The sequence below is a fragment of the Octodon degus genome, unplaced genomic scaffold, assembly GCF_000260255.1.
Source record: "Octodon degus isolate 3935 unplaced genomic scaffold, OctDeg1.0 scaffold00013, whole genome shotgun sequence".
Taxonomy (NCBI): domain Eukaryota; kingdom Metazoa; phylum Chordata; class Mammalia; order Rodentia; family Octodontidae; genus Octodon; species Octodon degus.
In genome coordinates, this window is record NW_004524589.1 from 19,957,712 (window position 1) to 19,976,831 (window position 19,120).

The 19,120-nt window shown below is 37.6% G+C and overlaps 1 protein-coding gene across 8 annotated transcripts in view; it reads right to left on the reverse strand.

The window, feature by feature from the left end:
* The window catches only part of Scel (sciellin), a 117,146-nt gene that overhangs the window by 37,458 nt on the left and 60,568 nt on the right, over positions 1 to 19,120 (reverse strand). For 6 of the 8 annotated variants that reach the window (XM_023709650.1, XM_023709651.1, XM_023709649.1 and 3 more), the window contains 8 exons: positions 16,227 to 16,286; positions 12,586 to 12,630; positions 11,344 to 11,403; positions 10,985 to 11,044; positions 8,837 to 8,896; positions 8,286 to 8,345; positions 6,721 to 6,780; positions 2,099 to 2,158 (listed from right to left, as the gene is read on the reverse strand). In XM_023709650.1, coding sequence (XP_023565418.1) covers positions 2,099 to 2,158; positions 6,721 to 6,780; positions 8,286 to 8,345; positions 8,837 to 8,896; positions 10,985 to 11,044; positions 11,344 to 11,403; positions 12,586 to 12,630; positions 16,227 to 16,286 — 465 coding nt within the window. The remainder of the gene's footprint in view (positions 1 to 2,098; positions 2,159 to 6,720; positions 6,781 to 8,285; positions 8,346 to 8,836; positions 8,897 to 10,984; positions 11,045 to 11,343; positions 11,404 to 12,585; positions 12,631 to 16,226; positions 16,287 to 19,120) is intronic. The other 2 variants (XM_023709646.1, XM_023709647.1) reach the window with 2 other exon arrangements.

Sequence of the window (19,120 nt, forward strand, 5' to 3'; positions counted from 1 at the left end):
TTGATTTTCCCAGCTCTGCTGGTAGTGGCAAGGCTGGAGTTTAAAGGTAGGCAAACCAGGTCCAGAATGTTTGGGCTTTCTCATAATACCAACAATCTCATTGCAACTTTGGAATTAGTCCTGGAAGTGTCTAGAAATCACCTCACTCCCTTCCTTCACTCTGAGGAAAAACCAAAGCCCAAAAAGATATTAGTCAGAGACCACATAAACAGGGAAGGGAAGCTGGGCCTAAGCTCACATCAGTGAGCCCCAGCCTACCTTCCCTCTACTGGACCAGCCCCTCTACTGTATCAGCCCCTGTACAGTACCAGCCCCCTTACTGTACAAGCCTTTCTGCTTAAGAAAAGTAAATAAATCAACAAAGAAAAATGTCTTCTCCATTCTGAGAAAACAACTGTGGACCTAATTGATTGAAGGATTCTTCGATTATATCAGAAATCACTTGATTGAATTTTTTTTTTTTTTTGCCAAAACTGAACAGTGAATACAGATTTAATGGAAATTGTTACATAGCCTCTCTAGGAAGCCAAAGGGGCTATATGATGGTCTGGAAAATCCTCCATCATCCTTTTACTAATTGACAGAAATATATGTGTTTTATTGCAGTGCAAATATATAAAATAGCAATCAGAATTGGTTGCTTCTGGGAAAAGAATTTGGGATTATAGGCAAAATAGGTATATCAGTACCATGTTTGGTTAAAAGCTTTTTAGAGCTACTTTGTATTTTATGTATTTTATTTTTTCTTTTTTGGCTTTTTGATGTGAATTTTTGCCTTGTAATCCAGGTTGACCTTGAACTCATTATGTAGCCCATGCTGGGGTGGAATTCATAATATCTTCCTGCCTCAGCCTCTCAGTCTGGGATGACAGACACGCACACCCCACACCTGTTATTTAATGTTTGTTTGTTTGCTTGAGAAAGGTTCTCTCCATGCAGTTCTGCCTGGCCCCAAGCCCACTATGTAAGCCAGGCTGGCCTGGAACCTGCAGCCGCCCTCGTGCTTCAGTCTCCTAAACGCCAAGACTACGGGCATATGCCATCACAACAGGCTTCAAGTACTTCATGGGTATTTATCACTTACATAAATGGAGACTAGGATAAATCTATAAGAAGATGAAGAGGCACTCATATTTAAAGACATCTTCTTGAAAAATTTATTGACAGTACTATTTATAAGCCACTTATTTTTTCAGTTTTATGAAGCTTCTATGTTAAAGACTATCTTTCAAAAGTACCTACAAAACAGTGAGACATTACTAAAGAATTTACAGTGAAGTTTTCCAATAAGACATTTTAATACCTACCTTTTTAGAAATAACAATGGCATTACCATCATAGTGTTTGTTGTACTAACATTTTAGGTGGAAAGGGTAGCCAGGGTTGCATGGCTTTTCTTGATTATCTCTGGGCTCAGCATCAACCAACTGAAGTGGTGATTTAGTGAGACTTTTAGTATTGGTTCACATGAAATGAAAAAGAGAAGCTAAGGAAAGATTACCCTTAAAGACCTTTTCCTAGTGTTGGACTCACAGTTTGGCAGTTTTAGTCTCTGAAACTCTCAACAAAGAAACGAAATTAAATCAATTGGCTGTTTTGATTTAAAAAATATGTGTTTGAATTTTACTGTTTTGACAGAAATTGATATTAGTCTATACTGTAAAATATTTTGGCTTTCACTGGTACATTGTGGTTTAGTTCCCCACTTACCCTTAAAACCATAAAAGTTGGGCAAGATTGTATATTTTAAGGTGATTCAAGAGCAACATAATGATTTACCAAAAACCTTCTGTTATAGCTATAGTGACTCTGCATTGCTAATAATTTTCATTCATAGCTTTAAAGGAATTCTGTAAGCATTATTTCATTTGATCCTTGGAACTATGCAGTGTCAAAGGCAGAACAAACACTACACTCCTCATTTGGTAACTAGGAAAGCTGCAGCCCAGTTTTCAAGAGGCTTTGCTCAAAGACATCCAGCTGGTGAGAAATGAGGCTCAGACTGTTAGATTCCAATCCGAAGCTTTTCAACTGATCTCTTATGAGTGTCACAAATTTATGAGGAGTGGAAGGAAGAGAGATAAGAGATAATCCTCACCCTTGTCTACTCCTGTTTCCTTCAGGACTCACTTCGATCAGATTTCCAAGGCTTTGACTGCTTTAAAATATTGAGAGATGGCAATATTAAAAGCAGATTTTCAACAAGTGGATGACACTATTCATTAATATTCACAAAGAGTGTAAGTATGCTGTGAGATTACACAGAAGAGTTGACAATTGCTCAGTATGATTATTGAGGTCTGTAAGAATTTATACATCTCTGAAACTTATTGAGACTCAGACAATATTTTCATCTTTGAGCTGTTTCGCCAGGAGTCAACTTTGCACTAGCACATGTTCTGTTTGGTGCATTTAATACTATATTGTTAGCCTCTGTCAGGTGCACAAAACATTTTGATATTTGTTTATATACTCATTCTATGCGACTTTCCAGGAGGTAAACACTCTTAATATCAACCTCATACATGCACGGAACTTCAAAAACAACTTTGAATGACCCATGTCAATGAGATCATTTGCGATTCACTGGCAGGTTTGTATCACAAAATTGTATGAAGATAATTCCCAATTTGTTAAAATCCATTACATGCAAGCTACTATCTCCTTCTGGTACTTATAACGTTGGGGTTGCAATGACACGTTTTGATGAATTGTTTTGGCAACAAATGATAAGAACATTAAAATCTATATACAGGGTTCTCAAATGGAACACATATCAACTATAAGTCCCTGAAAATGCTTCAGAATTTTATTGTTATCCTTATATATATGTCTGCTTCTGATCTGAATGGAATTTTGCTTTTCTTATCGCATCTACCTGTGTGTTCCACACACCCAGCACTAACAATCGCTCCTCTGATCTGCGGAGGATGCCACATGTGGGAGTCCATCCACAGGAGGGTGCCTTCACACTATTCTCCACATTCTCTGACCCTGCAAAGAATGTATCAAAAAATCTCAGAGGTTCCATCTAAACATCAAAGTTACAGATATTTGGGGGCAACCAGATGTTGATCCAAGTTTTCTGTTTGCCTGCAGATGTCTGAAGTGTGGCACTCAGACTAATAAACAGAAATAAAAAATGTAGACTTTCATCTTGAAAGCACTAAAATAATTAACCCCAAAGGAACAACCACTCTCTTCCAGATTACCCTTTTTGATTTTTGCCTAAAAGGTATATGGAATTTGAATGCCAGGACCTGAGGGAAAAAAATTCTCAATTCTATTTCCAGATTTGAAAATTTAAAAAATAACAGGAATGTAAGTATTGGAATTTTTGTATTTTGTTATATTGCTTATTTATATTTCAAGACTTTATCTCTTTAAGCATTAAATGAGGCATAGTAGTAATCAGTTATTTAAATTTTTTAGTTCATAAAGTCAATAAGAAAAGTGAACTAATTAATGTGGTTTCTAATAACATAATGATATATTTGAGTTTAACTCTGGGAAACAATTTCTCACAGTGTTATGCATAAGGTATAATTGGAAACTACAGTGAATATTTAAATTTTAAAGGGTATTACAATAAAAAACACATTGCCATGAATCCCTGAGGATACTCCTCCTCCCTTTAAACACACTTATCCCATTGTGCTTGCCACTTTCTGAAGCAATTCTGGAAAGCCTCTTTAATGAACATCTAAATGTACAGTTGTGGCTGCCTCAATGTCTCAAATCAATTCAAAACATTTGCCTTTCATGGTCATACAGAATTTGGGGCAGAGGCAGAAATCAGCTTTGGCATCCGATCCGGTGCATAAGGTGGATGAGAACACATCACAATGTTTTTACACGCTTATCTTTGCATTGCATGCCACTCAGCATTCACTGAATATTTGACCACACTTCATAAAGACACTCAGAAAGAGAATTTTCAGGTACGTTTCAGGAAGTGGCAACAGTGATGGGATCAGTGTGTTCTAAGTGAAGGGAGTGTTTTGAGATGGCCTAATGGCAAGTGCCTTCTCTTCTTTGTTTCTTTTCTTTCTTTTCTTTTTTTGAGGTGGGGGTTCAGCCAGGGTCTCACTATGCACTTTAGGCTTCCCTGAACTCACTGTGTAGGCCAGGAATTTGAATGCCAGGAGTGCCTCCTGCCTCAGCATCCCTAGTTGCTGGGGTTACAGGGTAGCTACCATGCTCAGTGGCAATTTTTATTTTTTATTTTTGTAATCAATTTTGTTGAGAAAGAAAGAGCAATGAGACAGTTTCAAAACATGTTAGTAGGAGAGTTGAAATAATTAACACATTGTATATTGTTGTCTTTGTAGTAGCTATGCAGAGGTGGCAATTTATCACAACAAATTCTAAAATGTTAAACTTCACCATATATTTTGGTCACTTGTTTGTGCTTGGTCCAGCTACCCTGCGGCAGAGCTAGTGCAGCTTGTGGTGCAGGGGATAGAAGCGTGGTCCCTGCGGTTGCCTACGCTCGCCTAAGCAGGCACTTTAGATGGCTGAGCTGTCTTGCTGGCCCTTGATCATTTCTTGTGTCTTTACTGTGTATACACTTTTTTAAATTCACAAACTGGAAAGTACAGAGGACAACAGCCCATGCTGCGCTGCAGTGCTCAAGTCAATGTGATGTGTGCAGACTGCGGGCCCAATTGCAAGAGGCTGCCTCTCCGACCTGGGGAGAGGCATGGAATAGATGTGCAAATGGATGCTGCCTCAGATGAAAATGCATGCTATGAAGAAAATAAAGAGTGACTGGTGCCTAACGCTGCAGTCAAGGGAGGAGGAGGTGATATAATTGCATGCAGCGACACAATGACGATTAAAAATGTGACAATATGGGAATGGAGGGTTCCAGGGAATGGGAGCAATAGACGAAGAAGTCTTCGAGGCAGTAAAGACCCAGGATAGGAAAGATGCATTTGGCAGGGCTTTATGGAGGAAGTGAAAAGCCTTTTTAAAGCATTATAATTTTATTCTACCTGATATGGAGGAATATTGAAAGCATTTTAAAAAGGAAAAGAACAGGATCTGATTTATGTAAAGGATATACAGAACATCATTATGTGAAGAAAAAAGAATTAACATGTATTATACTTAAAAGGTCCCCAGAAAGCACAAATATGCACACATAGCACATACATTCATACATGCACAAATATATGCATCTGTAGACATACACATCATATACACACAAACGTACACACATGCCTATTCAGGCATTTACAAAAATACAAATGTTGTGCACACATATACAATTACACTCATGTATAACATACACACATGCACATACTCTTGCACACAGGCACACACATAAGAGCACCTATGCATGCAAACACTTGTATCTCTACATAATAATATGTGTATACATAGGCATGTACACATGATCAGAATCCTAAGAAAAGTAGTTCACAATTTGAAATACTCTAATAAAAATTAGAAAGGAAAACATGTTTCTTGGAAGTCAAAATAAGGTAATTGTATGTGAATATTATCTAAATCATTAAGAAAATAAATTCACTCAAGGTTTCACTATTGTAACACTAACTTCTGTCTAGTATGTAGCAGGTATGAGTGTTTTGGGATCTTTGCATTTCGATGGGTAACTGAGGTACTGGGACATAGTTTAAGAGTCAGAATTTAAACCCAGAGTTTTCAGACTCTCTTCTCAGACTTCCAACCCCAGGGTGCCTCCATGAACCACCCAGGAAAACTACGAAATCAATGCTTTTGTGTAAGCCTGTTGGGTACAGGACTGTACAAACCTCTCCTCCTCCATGCAGTGGTTGTGCCTGTGACCACACTACATGGCCAAAAGCAAGACAGCCGGTCAGCACGCACACCCACTTCCAGCTAGCTGAGCCCTTACTCTGCCAACAGGGCCTGCAGTCATTAGCAATGCTCAGTACAGTCAACAAATAATATCATGTACCCAGTTAACTGAATGAAGATGAGCTCAGGATAAACCACATGGAGCTGCTTGGTACACTGTTTTCAGCAACATGTCATTAAGATCAGTTTCAAAATATTCCATCTGCTTTGTAAAAATTAAAAAGCAAAAGGACATAAGCTCTCCAGACTCACTTGACCATTCGTGGGTAAGATATTCTTCTAATTGAGCCCACTTTGTTAATCACATCATCCTTAAATACACACCACACTGCACACACACACACACACACACACACACACACACACACATTACTACACATATAAATACACCAAACAGTTCATAGATGTGCAGATGCACTACTTATAGTGCACAAACATATAAACACATACACATTTTTGCATGCAAGCTATTGATACGTACCTACACATTTATATGCATAAACATTACTTAGACATATGCTTAAATGCACAGTTATACAGATAATACTTATACATACACATACACTTCCCATACTGGTGATACACACATGCACTTATACACATGTGCATAAAAAACAAGTGATTGAGCTCAGTAGATAAGACCAGTCAAAATTCCCATTTAATTTCTCAAAATCATTACAGAGCAAACCGCTCAAAAATAGACTACAAGAGATGTCTGTGCATCATATGGATAGAGTTGCTTAATATAATGTGTTTGGAGAGGAAAGTCGGTTAGTTTTGTTCTGACACTTCTGTGTCTGAACCAGGAACTGAGAATTCTAACGTGCTCATAAATGCCATACAAAAGGGAGAAGACAGTTTTAAATATATTACCTTTTGATGCTTTTATTGGTTTCAGGATTCACTTTAATAAACCCATCAAAATCTTGTTTTCTTTGAATAAAGAAATTAGTGTTAATGAATGCTGTTAAAGTAAGACACTAATAAAATGAATAATAGTTGGAAAATTAAGAAGGGGTAAATATAGAAGCTTTCTGTGTAAATCTTTAAATCTCTAAATACAGAAGAAAATTCTTCCCTTATGTCTTCGGCAGAGCACCATTAAAGACTAAGTACTTGTTAACAAGAAACTTACTTTTGTGCTCTCAATGCATAAAGATAGACAAAGGTTGTCACTGAACAACTTGGTCCTCAGTTGTATCTTGTTACAATACCTCAAGCAGGAACACTGAAGTAATGTAAGCTAAACAGAGTTGCATACTGGGTCCAGAGGAAATATAAATTTTTACTCAATAAATAAGATATAATTGCCTATGCCAATATTAAATGATCATTAAAATGTCAAAAACAATAGTATAATGGTGTTAGAGATAATGACAGTTAAGAAAACATGCCTTCACAACTATCCCCTACCCTAGACAAATCCTTTTTAAATATCATTTGTTTCAGATTCAATTATGGTAAGCAACAGGTCAGAAATATAGCTTAGCAGCACAGTGCCTGCCTGGGAAGCACAAGGCCTTGAGTTCGATTCCTGGTACAAAACAAAAATTATGGTAAGAAACAAAAGGCAAGAAAAAAGTATCTTTAAGAGTAAAGAAATTAATGATGCACTTGTTGGGGGCACATTCTACATCATAAAATGCATGGAGTGTAACAGGTATAGGCTGGTAAAAAAAAAAAAAAAGGTGAAAGGGCGCTGCAAGAGCCACACTGGAAGTGACAAGTCATCACCACTGTTGTCTTCTGTTCACTGCTGCACTGATGTGGCAGCCGTGGCAACCAACCCGATGACACTGCACCTGAGGTCCCTGAAAGAAGGGGTCCCAGAAAGTGGCCTACAAGCAAACATTGGAACACTTCTTCAAAATAAGTGGCTTTCCAGGGGGCAAGAAGGGCTAGTCCATCTTTACTGTCCTATTTCATGCCAATAAAATATGATTATGAAGCTAAAAAGCTGAATCATTTTGTCCTCTAATTGATCATCTCTCGTATAAATTAGAATGAAAGATATCGATAAGCCTCACTCAATGGAATTTTTATTTCTTTTGAAATTGACTTTGCCAGTTTTATCAAGGTCTTTACCTCTTTAGAAAAAAGTTTAGATGTTTCAAAATACTACACACTGCACATTCCTTATTATTGTTTATTAACCAGTCTTTCAAGGAAAATTATAATAATATTAAATTGATTTTTAATATAAAATTTCTTAACAATAATATAATTATTAAATCTCCAGTTTTTATCTGGCTTTATATAAAAGTGAATTTAACTAGAGTGTAATATAGACCCCACAAAGTAAAGATCAGAGCATCAGTGATGAGACTAGAAGAAATAAGATAAACCCAAAGATGTGACAGCATCAGTGTCACTGAGCAGATGACCAATTCATCTGGGAGAAGATAACCAACATTTAGAGACATCCACACACTTCTCACCCTCTTTTGGTTTCCTCTGTCTTGATATTCACTTTCATGATAGATTCAAGGTCTCGGCTTCTTTGGGGAAAAAAGCAAATTCATTGTCATTGGTTATGGCAATTTTGTGTAAAGAAGAATGTGTCTACACATGATGTCAGGTGTTTTTTTAAGACCAAAAAGACTTGTAATGTTGTTACCCTCAACTAGACAGCAGTACCTCATTTATCCTATTCTAATGCAATTTAGGCAAACTTCCCAGCTCCTCTTTGCAATCTTGACATTTTATTTTTTTAATTTATATAAAAACTTGACTCGTTTTTAACTACTTAACAAAGCCTAGATTAGAAATGATATAGAAAGTTTTCTGCACCTACTTCACAAAGGATACACTACTTATCATATCAATATCTTGCATCTTGTCAATATGCAACTCCCATAAACAGAGTATTCAGTATATTTGCTGGGTCTGAGCAGGCCAGGAGGAAAGCATGATGCTCTTGTTTCCAATGAGGCATTAAAAGATAATTTGAAAGAAGAGCTCCAGCGAGGTAGGTAGGAGTGGCACTTACCCTTTTTCACTTTTGTCAGTCCTTTGATTAACTCTGTTAAAATTTCCAAGGCTTTGGTTTCTTTATAATATTGGAAAAAAAGAAAATAGAGCAAGAGAAAGAATGAAATGAAAAACATCTCAGTGCTGTCCTCCAAATCTCTTATAGTAACAGCAGCTTGTTCACACAATAGCAGTAAGATGTAGTCTGTGTAAAGGATTAGGTGTTCTTAGAAGTATTCAAGTGGTTGTACCAACATTCAATTCATTGTGCAAAATACCCAAGAGACATCTTGATACCAAGATTCCAGCCATTACTCAGTTATGATTGAATCACTTTAAAGAAAAAGTTCCCCATGGGTCTTAGCTTTTGCTTTTCTGATGGCAGATATTTTTGGGGGGGCAGGGGTGTGGTCTTTAATATATACATTGAAAGGTTGCCTTATTTAAGCATGAAAATTATTTGAGTTCTTGGTGAAAATCCACTGATCATCTCTTGAATCTAAATTCATTGATCATTTATTTATTTATTTATTTATTTATTTATTTATTTATTTATTTTTGTGGCTGGCTCAGCCCACCCTGGGAGCAGGGCTGGCTGGTTTGTGGTGCTGGGGGATCAAACTGTGGTCCCTGAGCTTTGCCTAAGCTTGCTTACGCAGGGGCTTTAGGCCTCTGAGTCGTCTCGCCAGCCCCTCATTGATAATTTAGACATTTCTCCTAAAATGTTCAAGGAGAAATCTGAGCTTTTTGGTATAGGTGTATATAGCCATGATTCTTGGAAACTGAAGCACGGGGATTGTAATTTTGAGCTAGCAAGACTCTGTTTGAAAAAAAAAAAAAAAGTGGAATGTATTGATCATATAGCTCAGTGTTAAGGTCCTGAATTCAGTCTACACACACACACACACACACACACACACACAGTCCAGTTGCTATTCCAGATTACAAATCACCTTTCTCTTCTGTCTCATAGCCCCCAAATTATGTATTTGTTATGCTCATAGTACTTCTCGTATGCATCACCACTTTTGTGGAGCTCTCCAGCTCCATGATTTAAATACTTAAAGCCTCATCTTTTCCTGTGAAATCATATACATACTTGAAGAAAACTGACTGTTTTCCACCTTCATCTAGGTTCCATTTGAAAAAAATAAGAACACTTGTAATATGTCATCATGTTTATTTTTTTATTTTTTTATTTTTTTGGCGGAACCAGGGATTGAACTCAGGCCCTTGCGCTTGCCAGGGAAGTGCTTATTCCACTGAGCCATCTCCCAGTCATCATGTTTATACATAGTAATGTATTTATAATCAGCGTCCTGTATCTGTGTAACTGTTGTTGCCACGACTCTTCATCTTAGACTTTGATAAATGTTCCATAAAAGAAAGAGTTGAGAAAATATCTGGCAAGATTGACTTGGAAAGCTAGGGTACCATTCTGTGCACAGATTGGCCTGGATAAATCGTTTTCTAAAATAACTGTGACAGTAGAAGTAATTATCACTTTAGGTAGGCAAATTTAATGACTAAACAAATACAAAGCAAGCAGTCAATCTATGGGGAACAATGTCAGAAATCTTATACATCTTTACCACTCATCATTCGTGACTATTGTGGATTTTCTTTAATGAAGCTGTCAAGAGTGTGATTTCTTTCAATACAAAAACTAATACTACAGTAATAAATTCAGTTTTCTACTGTGTTAGGGTTACTCAACACCTATAAATTAGTGTCTCACATGCTAATTCAGTTATTCATCATTAATCCATTATTAATTAATCCATTTTATGGTACAACATAAAAAATAGTACAATCTTATGGTAAAGATTCTTCATAAACATAAACAGGACTATTGTCCAATACTTATAACAGCTGGCATGGATTTCTTTCTGCTTTAAATACAAAAGGAACTTAGAGATCATCTAACTAGACATCATTTTAGAAGGTGAAGAAACAAAGGTCCACAAAGGCTAAGCCAGTAGCAGGGGTACCCAGATGAATGCTATGGCAAAAACACCATCCAGACACCTATTGTCCCTGGGCCCTGACCCCGCACCCCCTCCCTCAACCTGCCTGACTTGCCCTAAGCAAGCGGTTTCCCCCAGAACACAGTAAACGATTTAGGACTCAACAGAAGTGGCCTGTCTTGGGTTTGATTGAAACTTACCCTTTGCCATCTCTGTCCATCTGGGTATTCATATAGATGAGACTTTCAAGACTTTTGGCTCTATAAACACAGAAAATTTCCAATAAAACTCTGAATATTGTAATGAAATTGTGTACTATCTTGCAAGGTCAGATACAATAAACATTCTTCATGAATTGCTCATTTACTCTCATTGAATGAAAGAGCAGAAATCCTCCTGGGCAATGGTGTCTGAACTAAATGTTCAGTGTGCAGAGTGTTAGCCCATCTGCTAATTAATTCCCATGCCAGAGGATGCCTCTCCCTTTCAGCTACTGCCTGAAGGAAGAAAACAACAATCAGGGAGACCGGACTTGCAGATTAGAGATAGATGCACTTACCTTTTGTCTATTTGCTCTGCCTTCCACTTTGTTCTGAAGAGACCATCAAGACCTTGATTTCTTTAAATACATGCATTAAAAATCTCATCAGTAATAATAATAGATACTCAAATCTATAAAAACAGATCAGTTTACATCTAAAATAGGAAATGAAACCTGGTGAGAAAGATGAGTCTCGATTCTTGAAACTGCTTGATTACAAGCAAAGACTCAAAATTTAAATTGTAGATGTTAAAGCAACAAAACGAAAGACCTAAACTGGGAATCTGCAAGGCGCCACAGGTCCACAGACATGTGGTGTTTGATGTGTGTTTGCATTTTGAATGTGAGTCAGTGCTTACAGAGATGGCAGGCCACATGGCCAGGGTTGTAAGCTTTTGAGCTGTCTGCAGCAGAGACCCAAATTCCTATGTGGGAACCCTGAGCGGCAGCTCAGAAGGCAGCCAGGCACTTCTTACAGAACAGGGCTTCTCACCTCTACCTGTGTCTCCTACAGTCAGCCGCCTCCACTGCTCATCTGCCTTCTGTGACTCCTGATTTCAAACATCCTCTCTTTGTAAGTAAGATAACTGAAAGCAGCACATTTCAATGCTTTGTCAATAGTCCTCCAGAGCATCAGTATCAGAACAAGATATGAAAAATGTATGTCATGATTTTCAATTAGATCACATGACATTTTCTTTTTTTTTCTTTTTCTTTTAGTTCCTGCAGTTTATTCTGTTAGCACACTTAGTGCTAACCAGCATGTATACTAAGGCTGGTTGCCATGCTTAGTAGCAGAGAAAACTGAAATTATACATGCCTTTTCTGCCTCTATTATTTGTTTTTCTTTCCTACTATATTTTAAGTTATACAATTATGAATCGTTCGAAATAAAGAGAGAATGTTAACTAAGACATTAGTGGATTTTGAATAGCCAAACTAATAGTATTCAGTAATCAAACCAAACTATATTATGAATGCATTAATATTTCAGGAATAAAACTGTGGTTATACATATGATTACTTTAGTAAAATAATTGAGTCTGAAAATCACACTTTAATATTGATATCTTCATACTTTAATAACCATTCACAATAGCAATGAAGTAATCATTTCTGCAAGCGTTTAAGCTGAGATGAATAAGATACTTTTGACCAGTCTGGTATGTGGTTCTCATACTCAAAGGTGGGAAAGATAATAGAAATCACAATGTACAATTCAGTAAGAAAATGACAACAGAAAAAAACTTAAAATTTTACCTGCTTAAGCTTTTGTTCATTTTGATGATATTATCCAATTCTTTACTTTGGAAAGAGGAAAAAAAAATTACTAAAAGTCTACCCAGAGTCAAAGGGCAGATGACTTAAAATAATTCTGAGTTATCTGAGGATAACAGAGGTGCCACCAGAGCCCTGTCTATCCTTCAAGGCTGTTCTTCAATGCCAGTCTCCCTTCTAAGCAGTCTTGCCTACAGCTCCAAATGAACTTCGGTGGAACTCTTGCAGGATTTCAGGTGTCGTGCGTATCCATTATGGCCTTCCAGTCACTACCCTTTTTCATGTAACACTTGCTCACATGCATCACATTCCTGCTCCTGCCACAATTTTGAATCATGTATTACATTGCATCTTCTTCAGTCTTTCACACAAAGTCTTGAAGTAGGCACTTAATCGTATTTCAATTCAGATTAAAAAACAGACATATTGACTAATAACTGCTCACGTCTTTGCACAAAGTCCTGGCACATAAGGCAGCTTCTCAAATGTGCTTGCTCATCTCCAAGTCAGGATTCTTGAGTTCTGCTACTGCCTCATTCCAGAGCAGCTAAACGTGCTAGGCTGTTTCCGTATTCGAGAACTTCAGAGCCCTTTCTGGTTGCTTTTTCTGGAGCAACCTACATAAGCTAAGCATCTGGATTCAGAGATTTCCCTTAGACACGTGGGCTCTGCTCCCACCCAGGCAAGCAGCCAGGCAGGCAGTGTTCCCTGAGCTCACTCTCAGTTGTTTCTGTCCATCCCTCCCCCGTGTCTTCTCCCAACCCTCCCCTGCCTTCCGCTCACCCCCACATCATTCCTCTTGCTGTCTCACTTAGACTTTTCATTCACAAATCTTGGTTCTCTCTTCTTCCTGCTCTATAATTACACACTGTCCAACATTTCTCTAGATCCCTTTTTTTTCTGAGTGATGTTTGACCAGAAGGTTGTGAGACCCAGACACTCAGTGGGACACACTGAGGATCCTGAATCAGGGAGCACCTTCAATCCCATCCTGGATGCACCATTTATTCATTAGTGACCTTAGGTGAGTTTCAAATTTTCCATCTGTAAAAATGGGAGTACTAATCACACTCATCTCAGAAGAGAATTGATAAGTGAATGAACAAATGGCTCTCAGCATGATTCCTATGGAATCATGAATTCTCATTAATTTTGGCCATTACAATAATAATAGCCTGTAAATAGTGAATGTTTTTAATAAATACTTGCTATATTGTTTGATTTTTAACTGAATTTAGAGATATTAAAATGTTACATTATTCTTAGCAACTTAGGGTGGCCGAATCACTTATATGCAACATAGCATTGTCATCAGAATAGCTGTCCTAGGCAGTCTCCTGAGAGAACCAAGAAATAGGCAAACAGCCATCTAACCTCTTAAGTAATCTTATGTACTCAGTTGTGGGATTGAGAATAAATTGGTTGAGAATAAATACTGAAATACAAACTTGCTACTTGTAGCTCAAAACTAAAAATTGATCAATGCTCAATATTTGTGTAGGACAAACTCTACGCAGCACCCTGACCTGGTGATCTATTGTTGTTTCTTGTTTGAAGTTCTACATGCTAACTCTGAGGCTGAAAATCTGCTTGGCCCCAGAGAGAAAGAACAACCTAAGCGTTCTGTAAAGTTTAGCCCCAAACCTTTCGGACTGGTGCGAGTCACAATCACAAAGTCTCCAGGATCGGGGATTGTTTATGTTGGTCACCAGAAAATTAGTATAAGCCATGGGAACACACTCTGTGGCAGGATAAGTAAAACGGAGATTGTATTCTAAATACAGAACTTGGGCTTTCAAAATGGCTGTAAATTGATAAGAAGCTTGGATATTAAGTTCCACCATCATTTGCAACACATTAAATGCTCTTAATCAGATTGTCAGTCGCATTCTATTCCACAAAGAGCAATTTGGATAAATAAAGCCTTTCCCCATTCCCGGGGGATGGGCTGTAGGACATTATCCCTGGGCCATATAAAAGCAGTAACTTCTCCCTGTGGTGAACATATGTGGTTGTGAAATTGCTGCCTGGTGGCACTGAGTGGGGGCAGAGGGAAGTCAAGCCAACTGCAGTTGTATTGTTTTTGGTTTAAGCAAACAATCTCTTAAGCATCCCTCATCTCTCCCTCCAACATTCTAATCATCCAACAAAAAGTTGCTCAGTCACTGCTGAAAACAAAATATTACCTCAAACACAAGACATAAAGAGATCTGGGAGCCAAAAGGAGAGAGAGGCGAAAATGAACCATTAGGAAGATCTTCTATTCTCCTGCATGCAGAGCTCCTACTGCCTTGTGGATTTGCACAGAAGCGCCAAGCATGCCTTTGTTTCTTCTTTTCTACTCTTTTGACCAAGACAACAATTCCTAATAACAATCTTTTCATTACCAAATTGCATTAAACAGGGAAAAAAATTGCTGGTTTCGGATTTAAACCACGCAGTATTTATCTTCAAGGTTTTCTCACTGTTCATTATGATTTTACCCTAATCTGCAACATATATGCCTCCTTTAGACAAGGCAGCATGTCAAACACTGCAGATGACATCTGGTGAATAAGAATAAATATCTGCCCTGGAAGTTATGAAGAAGGGAAAATGACACATTTACATAAGCAGCGTGAAACAAAACCAGACATGATTAGGCATTGTAAAATATAAATAGTGAGGCTTGAATCGCTTAGGCAGGCAAAAATTCACATTTCACTGGACCACTCAGGGAAGACGCCACAGAGGAGATGATATTTGATTGAGTTCTGAAAGATGTAGGACCTGGATGGACTGAGAGCAGCCTTGAGGCTGGAAGAGGTTGTCATGGGGAGGGAATAGCAAAAATGAGAGCAAAAGGTCTGGTAACCATAGAAAAAAAGTAAGCTAAGCAGGCTGTTAGTATAGAAATAAATATATGCATGTGGTGAGAAATAGCCAGGACATTAGGCTGGAGCCAGATTAGCAAAGGGACTGAATGAGATTACATGTAGTGGGCAATAGGGAACCAGGGAGTGATTTTGGAACAGAAATTTACAGAAAAAAAAAGCTGTAACATTTTTGGATAGAAATAACTCAGAGGAAAGAAAGGCTGAAAGGATGTAAGAAAATCTGAAGGGCTACTGTAACCACCTACATAGGAATCAAGCAGGATTTGGATTGGAGTGGGCGATTTGTGCATGAGAGACATCTTAGACTTGTAGTTTATATGTGCAACACAGTAGGATCAAGCATGATCCCAGAATGGTGAGCCTGGGAGTCTGGAAATAGCGCCCTCTGCGGGGAGGAAGTGGAATGTGGCCTAAGACATCCTGAAAGGGTTTCCATGAGACAGGTAAGGTGAGGACTGAGCCAGCAGCACAGAGCAGGACTGAGATCTGGAAAGGCATTAGACAGCTGAGGTCTCCGGATAAGCAAAATCACCAGGAGGAAAGGAGAGAAAGAACGACCATAAACGTCAGTGCCATCTATTATTCAAAGGTACTTATGCATAGACAATGATGTTTTCTCTTTCTGAATTATAGGTAATAAATAACATTATGGATTTTTTCATATTTGGGACCCTTAGAAGAATCAGGTAGGCATTTTCAAAGCACACAGAAAAGGAAAAATCGAGCTCACAAGCTCTGAGATCTCACCCCTTGTCAGTTTCTTGAAGGGACGCTGTCTCCTTGACCATGTCATCAAGATCCTGAGTTCTTCAAACAACAGAAAAGAAAGACAGGTCAATAGCAGTGGAGCCAGTTTTGAAGCAGCTATAAATTCTCCTTTTTTTTAGCTGAGAAAATAATAGTCGATGTCCTTTTCGTGGATTACTGAGTTTAGCAGAATAACCAAATGATTCTATAAAATATTGGTTTATAGCACATACAGATACAAGCATCGATGCAAACACGGGTACACACACACACACACACACACACACACACACACACTACTCATTGTCACCCCTCCTGGGTGCAAGTTCTGCCATCTAGTGCTCACTGAAGTAATTATATTTTCTCCTAAAGAACAAAAGACTTCAAAAAATCTTACTGCAAAGAACACTATTTAACTGTCTTTCCTAAAAGTACCATTAAATAGTGGTTTATAATAAAGTATTTTGCAGAACACTTTGTTGACATCATGTGGCACATGGAAGTTAGGAAAATGTTGAGCTGCACTTTAATTTCCTACATAAAAAAAAAATTCTCTCAAAGGTAAGGTAGTGTGTGTTTCCAACTTGGATTCATCTGAGAATCAATGTGGATATTACCCAAAAAACAAGTGTGTAAGTTTGGACTTCAAAGCATTTCTGAGATGTGAATCTGGTTCGTTTCACTTATGTGTGTGATCTCTAGTTGCATCCACTTACTTATAAAAGCCTCAGATTTATCCTTCTTTATAGCTAAGTAACAATACTCCATTGTATAAAAATACTACAGCTTTTTTATCCATTCCTCGGGTGCTGGTCATCTGGGTTGTCTCTAAGATGTAGCTATTACAATTTGTGTTGTTATAAACATGGGTTTACATGTATCCCTGTGGTATGATGTTTTCAGATCTTCTGAAAAAAAAACAGCAGGAGAATAGCTAGATCAAATGTGACCTCTAACCCTAGGTTTTTAAAAATTATTTATTAAAAAATAATAATAAATAAAATTATTTATCTATTTGATATAGGTCTCTCTATGCAGCTCAGACTTCTAATGATCCTCTTGTCTCAGCCTCCCCAGCACTTGGATTACAAACACATGCCACCACACCCAGGTTTGATGGCCAGCACAGCACACCCAGCATTCCAGGGCAGGCACAGCATATGGTACCCGGGATCAAACTCAGATCCTTGCACTTGCCAGGCAGGTGCTTAGACTCCTGAGCTATCTCTGCAGACCCACAACCCTAGGTTTTTGTGGAATCTCCACACTGATTTCCATAGTGATTTTATAAATCTATACTCCCACCAACAGTGGAGAAATGATCCTTTTTCCCTATTGTCTCCCTAGTATGAGAAACCAAAAGGGTAAATAAGATCCAAAAGTTACAATAGACACTACAGAAGGAAAAAGAACTGCCCAAAAAGAAAGAGCAAATGGGATGGGGGAAAGGAGAAAAGATAATTGGACTACTTATTTCTACTAGTTCATTTAAAGAAACACTTAGTGCTTATATTGTTTGATCAACTTTACACACCTTTATCTGGTAATCTGAGCAAGTACTTTGCAGATAACAGTATTCAATATAATAACCATTGTTTCCTATCATCTTGTTTGGAAATTCTGTGTTGTTTTTATTTTTTTTTTATTCCTTTAAAATAAAATAATCTCAGTTTAAAAACTTGCCCACAAGAAATAGTACTGAGCATCGTTGAGACCATATCAGATTAAAAATCTGCACAGCCAAGAAGACAAGAGAATGAAGGAAAACCCTGAAGAATGGAAAAAAAATGCCATCTTTTCCTTAGACAGTGAACTAATATCTAGACCATACAATGTACTCAATTATTCGATTCCCCCAAATAAATTCTCAATCAAAACTGGATAACTAAAATTGACAGACACTTTTCAGAAAAGTATGAATGGTTAATAAATACATTTTTAATTATTCAACATCAGTGGCCAATAGATTAAAAGAATACTGAGATAACTTCTTACTCTGAAAAGAATGGTTATTATCAAGAAATCAAATGCTCGACAAATGCCAGACAGGCTGTTGACAAAAAGGAACCCTTCTACATTTTTGGTGGGCATGTAAATGCATGTAAGCACTATGGAAATCAGTATGGATACTCCTCAAAAAATTAAAACTAGAAATTCACTTAACCCAGGTATTTCCCTTCCAGGTATCTTCCTCAAAGGAATTAAAGACATTATATATTGCAGTGGTACCTGGATACCTGTATTTATAGTAGCATAATTCATAATAGCTAAATCTTGGAAGTTGCCTATGTGTCCATCAACCAATGAATGATAAAGATGTGATACTTATATGCCGTGGAGTACATACTACTCTGCCAGAAAGGACAACCAACTTGACTCATTTTCAGGAAAATTAAACTAAATTAGACACCCAAGACAAGAGGTATGAATCAGGACTGTCAGTGAGAGAACAGATACTTGGCAAATGTCACTTTATCCAGAAAAATCAACACAATTTTTGAGCCTGTCCCCTAATGCTACTGGGGGAGCTGGACATGACTACTGGGGGAACTGGACATGACTTTTTTCCCATAATTTTATTGATAAACAAATAGCAATTTTCTCATCAAATCAAATTGGTAGGACAGTTTCAATAATTAACACATTGCATGTATTCTTCCTAGTGGTTGATTGCTGTACAAGATGCGGACATGATATCCTATTTACAAACACCATTAGAACAAATCACTCTGAAGAGAATGTAACTATATATCTATCCTAACCACTTTGAATACACAGATACAAAATGGACATTCATCTGTATACCCTTTTTTTTTAAAGTTCTGTTATTTGAATATTATAGGTGTGTAAACTCAGCAAAATATTCTAAAAGAGTTCAGAGGTCCATGATAGTA